This window comes from Styela clava, chromosome 13 (assembly GCF_964204865.1).
Source record: "Styela clava chromosome 13, kaStyClav1.hap1.2, whole genome shotgun sequence".
Lineage (NCBI taxonomy): Eukaryota > Metazoa > Chordata > Ascidiacea > Stolidobranchia > Styelidae > Styela > Styela clava.
Window position 1 is genome coordinate 19,379,830 of NC_135262.1, and position 6,917 is coordinate 19,386,746.

General features: G+C 35.9%; 1 protein-coding gene across 2 annotated transcripts; it reads right to left on the reverse strand.

The window, feature by feature from the left end:
* Positions 1 to 303: 303 nt before the first annotated feature.
* LOC144431305 (uncharacterized) lies at positions 304 to 6,509 on the reverse strand. Of its 2 annotated transcripts, XR_013479932.1 has the most exons (5): positions 6,380 to 6,509; positions 1,603 to 1,764; positions 962 to 1,517; positions 717 to 898; positions 304 to 627 (listed from the first exon to the last, which is right to left on the reverse strand). XR_013479932.1 is itself a non-coding variant. In XM_078119268.1 (4 exons), the coding sequence occupies exons 1-3, from the start codon at positions 6,458 to 6,460 to the stop codon at positions 789 to 791; spliced, it is 327 nt and encodes a 108-aa protein (XP_077975394.1). In that variant the 5' UTR covers positions 6,461 to 6,478; the 3' UTR covers positions 304 to 627; positions 717 to 788. The 2 variants fall into 2 exon arrangements, 1 of the variants encoding a protein (XP_077975394.1); XM_078119268.1 differs by lacking the exon at positions 1,603 to 1,764 and having other exon boundaries at positions 1,382 to 1,517; positions 6,380 to 6,478.
* Positions 6,510 to 6,917: the final 408 nt, after the last annotated feature.

Here is a 6,917-nt window from a genome sequence, read left to right on the forward strand (position 1 = left end):
TGGAATATACATTTCTTTGCTTATCTAATTTTCGTTGCGCGAGCAGCGCTCTGCTAGCATATTGGTGGAATATATTTTTTTGGGCTGCTCTCCTAGCATAAATTCGCATTCTCAACAGAATGTATCCATCTATAATTTTTTCAAATCAAATTATGACAACTGAAAAACAATGGTTGCCTCAAGCATCCCATCTTTTGTTTAATGATGCTTTTGGATTAAGTCGCAATTTTAAAGTTTTTGTATGAATTCGAAAAATAATAGAATCGAATTGTTGAGAATATTTTAGCAGAGACTGTGATGTTATCTGATTTGAAAAACGTTAAAAGGACTTCGGGACAATTCTTTATATTTATCGAAAATTCTTGCCTACAAAATGATTTTTCACACGTTTCACTTTTTTATATATATATATATTTCAGTTCTTGGAAAACAGACCATCCTAATGCAGATTCCACAAGTGCGTCCACTTCATTAATTTCGATGTTGGTTTGTGGCTCATCACCAGGATATGAGGCATTGCTATGTTCTTTAATAAACGTTATCAAGTTGTCTGAGTCGTCGGTATCAATATCAACTTAATTTCATTTCGAAATTGAGCTGCTTTCGGATGCGAATTTTCCTTCGCACCTGTGATGTTGAAAACATTTTCATTCAGAGATCACTATACGACTACATAAATGCAATTACGATATATAAAAAGAGTCAAAAAAAATAACCTGAGAGAATAAATAAATTCTACACAGCATCTTGTGTCAGCTTCCCATGTGGTAAAAAATTTATTTCTCCACCTAGTACAATGTCAGCATGAAGCTATCGACGTTGTTGTCAGCTCCATACCGGATTGCATTGGCTTCCATGCGTTTCCTGGAAATGTTAAATTTTGCACGACGTCGACCACCTAGAATATTTGGTGCCACTTTAATATGCGATTTTACTTAATGATGTGTCACTTACAACAAACCTCATTAAGGTGATCGATATTTACGCGAAAGTTAGGAAACAGAGCATTATCAATGGACCTTGCGTTTACAATATCGAACCATTTGTTGAAAAATGATGTCAACAAAGCATCCATTGGCAATACGCCACTCTCCATAAGCGTTTTTATTGCGCGTGCTGTACTATGACTGATAACATGTGAAAAAATGGAGTTTGGCGTGAAATTCTACCTCATTGGTCCAACTCTAGGAAAAAAATGATTTAGCATCATCTTATTTCAGTAAAAAATGTGAAATTACAACTTTCCTACAGTTACTCTAATATTTTAAAATAGGATGGAAATAAACTGAAAGACAAAAAGACCTGGGCCGCTAGTCAGACCAACTCTCATCAAAACTAATATTTTAAAATAGGATGGAAATAAATCGAAAGACAAAAAGACCTGGGCCGCTAGCTAGACCAACTCTCATTTTTTGATATTTTGAAGGTTTTATATGCTTCTCCGTGAGCCTTGGGGCAAGTTTCAACTCTTTTTCTCTCTGCTTGTCTGCCACTTTCTCAACGTAACAGAATCGAACCTGTGGTTAGATGAATTTTGGGTTCAGCCTATAGGTATAATACACTCATCTGCACATGTTTATTAAGCTTATTTCTGATACTTACCATTTTTGTCGGAAGATTATATTTTGTAACAACAGATGCTGGCAATTCAATGTCATGATTAATAAAAGATTTAAATTTTATATAAGCTGCGGTACGTCGGCAATAAAATAAAGTTTCCGATGTTCAAAAGCAGGGTGAGGCACAGAGCAATTCACTTCGAATCTAAAATAGAGTGACCAACTTTTAATGAGAATTCAGTATGGTGTAAAATGTAGATTGTAACGGATAGGCTTCTGCGTGATATATGTATATGCGGATATCACGCTGGAATGCGATTCTTATTCAAATAATACAATCCCAAACGTCATTTTTCAAGTAAAATATGGATATGTTAGCAATACAAAAATTCAATATATTGAACCAAAAATCCTTGCATGAAAATTAAGTACATGCGGTGCTACAGCAGGAAAGCAGAATGAGAGTCCGTACTTCTCCATGCTGATTGGCCACTATTAGGCTTGCACGTAATTTACAGATTTACGGAATTACGGAATTATTTCGAGTTACGGAAGGGAAGTTACGAATTACGTAAAGTCGTAAATATTGGTCGAGCACTTTCACAATTGAAACGAGCTCTCTTCAAAGCAGTCAATTCCGTCGATTGTAAAAAGTGAAAGTTTAAAAAGTAGAAGAAGTTAGAGCTTCGGTATTTGCAGCCGTTTTTCTCACTTTTCTCTCTCTTGCCAATACGTCACCGTGATAATTAATGTCGCGCTTATCAAACAGCGATATGACGACGGGAAAGAAATTGCGTAATGAACCAACGCAACTTCGTCTTTTCGGCATCGGTAAAGCGATTGAGACGGCAGAGAAACAACAATATGACGGGATTTCCCACGATCCGGTAAAAATCCTTTGCGGACCGTTGACGGTCCGCGGACCGGCGGTTGGGAACCACTGTTTTAGAATACTTGAATCGAATCCAGAATCCTATTTTTTTTTATAGTTACCCGTATTTAAATAGTGGGATTTCTCCACCACAATGCATGATTAAAATTTGAAAAAAAAAAGCTAAATTGTAGCCTAAATGTTTAATGTATAACTATCTTTGTGCAGTATTTAATTGAAAATGTCCTGATCATTGGATTATATTTAACCAAGGCAACGAGATTTAGGAATTTCGACAATCGTTTTTTTGTTTCAACCGTTCAATATTCTCAATTTAACTACTATCAAATATCAAGTATGAGCCAGTGTGTTTATTCTGTGCGAGAACCATTTTCGGAATTGGAATTTTCGGAATTGGTAATCGGAATAACGTCAATAAGTCGGCATCAATGATTATTATAAAATGCTGACTAGGTAGTAAAGTCGAATAATGTTAAAAACGGTGCAATAACAAGTCTTCGTCGCGAGGCAAGCGCAAGTATTATCAAACGAGAGAATACGCTCGTCGTGGCATTGATAAATTGGAAACCAGACATTTATTTTTAATACGATTTAAAAAAAGTCAACTATCGTTTCATAAATATCCGTATACCAGTGTCGGTAATGATAAAATTGATCGCATAAAATTGGGACGGTTAATTTGCGAAGGTGATAAAGGAAATCAAAGCTAGCACAAAAGATAAAAATCAGAATAAAATTAATTTGAATTCACTCTTGTCTTAACATCTGTCGCCGGCGTGTAGTACTGCCAGGAATATGAAAACCCAAACTCGATGTCCCAATCGAAAATGAAGTGGATTCAATTGGTTGTTATGATAGGTTTAAATGTGTGAAAAAATATCGCAATTACGGGGTCATTACGTAATCGATTTTGCCGTAATTACGGAATTGATTTTTGTCAATTACGTGCAAGCCTAGCCACTATGCCAGGTTGAAAACATTTATGCTGCATTTTTTTATGCGGATTTTGCAAGCGGAGTGCATAATTTTTCTTTTTCAGCTATGAGTGTTTGTCGAGCAAAGACGACATCTTCTGTATAATCCGACGATATCTTCTGCATTCTTCGGCAAACAACATTAATATCGCTAAATCGCGTCTCATAGCCTTACCGTTGCAGGTATACCTTTTATTCATATAATAAGATGTTAATCAGCAGCTCCTCTTCTTCGACGAAAAATTTCTAATCAAATCTAGAGCAACGTGTTTTTGGAAATCAAAATGGGACATTGGTTTACCCTCACCGGCATGAAACATATCAAATACATTATTTATGCATCTACAAGGGCAGCATCATCTAAAGCAGTGGTTCTCAAACTTTCTGTATTCTAAAAACAGTTTATACATCACCGTGCTGCATTTATGCAGCACCGTGAGACTAATGAGGTCTTCCAAACGAGTGTTCATATCCTCCACTAGGTTGTGTATATTAGCATAGTATTTGAGTCTTTCATCTTCTGTTGCATTATTCCCACATAGGTTTGGAAATTGAGACAAAATATTCCGCCCCATATCCCGTTGTACAAGGAAACCGTTGATATAAATGACGTTAAACACTTTTGCATCTGTAAGCGTTATCATTTTGACGCAATTAAGCCATATTCCTGTTGCTCATCAGATTGTCAAATCGAGATCGGATGGGGCCTGCTTTGTCTTTTCATCATTCGAAAAGATAGAACCACACTCAATGCACATTGAACGAATAGCATCGCGTGGAGCTGTTGTAAACCAAATTTTGAATAAGTGCCGTTGTATTGACGCAGTTTCGCTTTCTTAGTCTTCTGGATTTTTGCTATTTTTTTGATGGCGGAGACATATTTTCATAAATTCTAAACTCAGAAATCTAATTGATGATTACTATAGTATATCTAAATTAAATTTGGTTAAATTTTTGTTTTCTGAGTTTTCGTGTCTGATGGTGCTCCAATTACGCTAGCTTTTATTTAAAAGCGCAGGTATTGGCAGTTTTTCGTTCTTTTGCACTAATAGAAGAGAAATGAGCTTGCATTTTGTGTAACAGTATGTGTCAGTCTATGATACATTGCCCCCCTTCGGCTTTTCGCCCACTTTCGTACAAGTGATTTTATTTTGAACAATCTTTCTCCTTCACTTTACAGTTTCAATGTCATCAGGATTGTGGGCAGTTGAAAGCAAACTCACAGTACAAATATCCTGCCACAAAATAGCAGATATATACATTTTGTCCTACTCGCGATAAGTGTTCATCCCTCTTTAATTTTTGTTTTTTCCTGAACTTTCCCGGTAAAGTTTATCTGTTCATGCTCACAGTACCAACGGAAAAAAATCATTTCATACAATTGCCAAAAAAGCTTGTTGTATAAAGTAAAAAACTGGTCAAGTACTACAAGAAGGGGAGAATCAAATTCATCTACTTTGATGCCTCCGCACAGCGTTGTTAAAGCGAGCTTCATGTACGAAGTTTGGATGGAAGCGCGATTCATCTCATCAGCTTGGTCATGTCTGCACAAGACAATTTATTCTCCTCGTACCGACCACGGGAAGTCATTTCCATCCTGGTAGAGCCTTGACGTTTATAGATACAACATTGAAATTCCGTGATTTTATCAAATATCAATCCCGACATCGGGATTAGGAAAAAGGCCAATCACAGTTGGAATAGTTCAGAAATATTCTGCCAATAAATACACTTATCTAACAATGGTTTAAACTTTAGTACACGCTAAAATTGTTCTACGGGCGCAAGGAATGTGTGCTAGGGCCGCGGTTCGGACCACCCTGATCTACCCTATAAAGCTCGGTACAAGCAGTACTTAATCATATTCATGTAACCTCTATCCTGAAATCCCTACTAACATGCATTCTTAAATCATCATAGGTTGTTACTGTTCCATCCGAATGTTGGCCAGGGTAAATATTGATATTTTTACGTAAACTGCGAAGGCGCGTTTGACGCACTACACAATGGTATGATTTAGGTTTGTTGATTAATTAGGATAATTGGTAAATTGGAAGCGCAATAGTTGAATATCTTGTCTCAGTCTATCTCAGTATTCGGTATGAATCAGTGTTTACAGGTTCTGTATTGTTGGTAGTACTCGTTATGTATCTGTTGGAAATACCAATTTGTAAATTTACAAATTCTTGTAAGAACTGAGGTTTTCAAGTGTAAGACAAATATAATTCAGGGCAATATTGCAGTTAAACTAACATAGTAACTACTGCTTTAATATTTTTGTCATAAAACTTGAAATTATATTTACATCAGAGCATATTTCGTTTGGTTGTGTTACTTGTAGAGCCAGGACATAACGTTTGTATATACTAAATTAGGTTTTATTATGTGTTTAATCTTTATCGTGCTGATGGATTTGAAATATAGAGAGTTGTGTATATAGAGAATATATTGAGTTGCCTATCCGTATGAAATATTGAGTTTTCGTTTATTGTTTTCAGCCGATGCCATGTTCCTGATTCTATTCCAAGTTCCACCGTGTTGACTGTTTTTGTTTTGAACAAACTACACAGATTCTTAGTTGAATTTCATTGGGACATAGCACTTTAGGGCACAGATAATATGCTGGAACCCCTTGCTCTCTAATATCAAACACTAGTAACTGGTTCAAAAACAAATCGTTTAGTTCGTGACAGGACTTGTTTATTGGGGGCGCGTTGTCGAAGATCTCTATCCACTAATAATTAGCTACGAATGTAAATTTTTCTTCTTCTCGGAAACATTTTTAAAATATTGCATTTGAAGAATATCCTAACGTGAAAACCAGAAGAATGAGCATGTGTTCAAGTATTCAAAATTAAATGAAACATTACTAATGTTTCTAGAGAAAGATCAAAAGCTTCCTTCATCATCCTTCCGAAAATTACAAAACCATATACACTGAAAGCTAAACTCACATCTTTCATTAAACTTTTGATTTCTGGTTTTCTTCTCGCTAAAGGTATTTTAGTTTTGAGTCGATTTTTCACGCTCCACATATTTAAGAAATATTTCCAAATGAGCATTCTTGGCCTGAATCGCTTGTTATCTGAATAAAAGAACACAATTCATAGGTTTTGTTGTAATCATCATGCAAAATTTATATCTTAGCAGTTGAAGGTGGTTAAAGACGCTAAAAATGGCAAAATTATGACCGCATAAAGAATATATGTCTAAAAGAAAACGAAGTGGAATAAAAAACAGATAAGTAAGTTTAGGGCTGCCCAACCCGCGGGCCGCGTTCATAAGCAATGAGTCCATACTCCATGAGCAAATATTTTTTAAGGTTTAAATTTTAGTACCGTATTTTATATATGGCTAAACCATGTTTCGTATTATGGCGTGACATCCAAATGTCGTTTCTTTCAATCACGCGTATAGTAAGTCTTGCGCTCTGTTGAATATCGATTGTAAGGTGGTGTGTATACACGCACAACTATATTGCATTTGTAGACT

Bases quoted from the DNA above. Each gene is read 5' to 3' on its own strand.
- LOC144431305 (XM_078119268.1), bottom strand. From the start codon at position 6,460: ATGTGGAGCGTGAAAAATCGACTCAAAACTAAAATACCTTTAGCGAGA. The intron at 1,518-6,379 runs GTGAGTTTAGCT...ATCTAACCACAG, and splicing joins TCAAAAGTTTAATGAAAGAT to GTTCGATTCTGTTACGTTGA. The intron at 899-1,381 runs GTCTTTTTGTCT...CAAATATTCTAG, and splicing joins TGGTCTAGCTAGCGGCCCAG to GTGGTCGACGTCGTGCAAAA.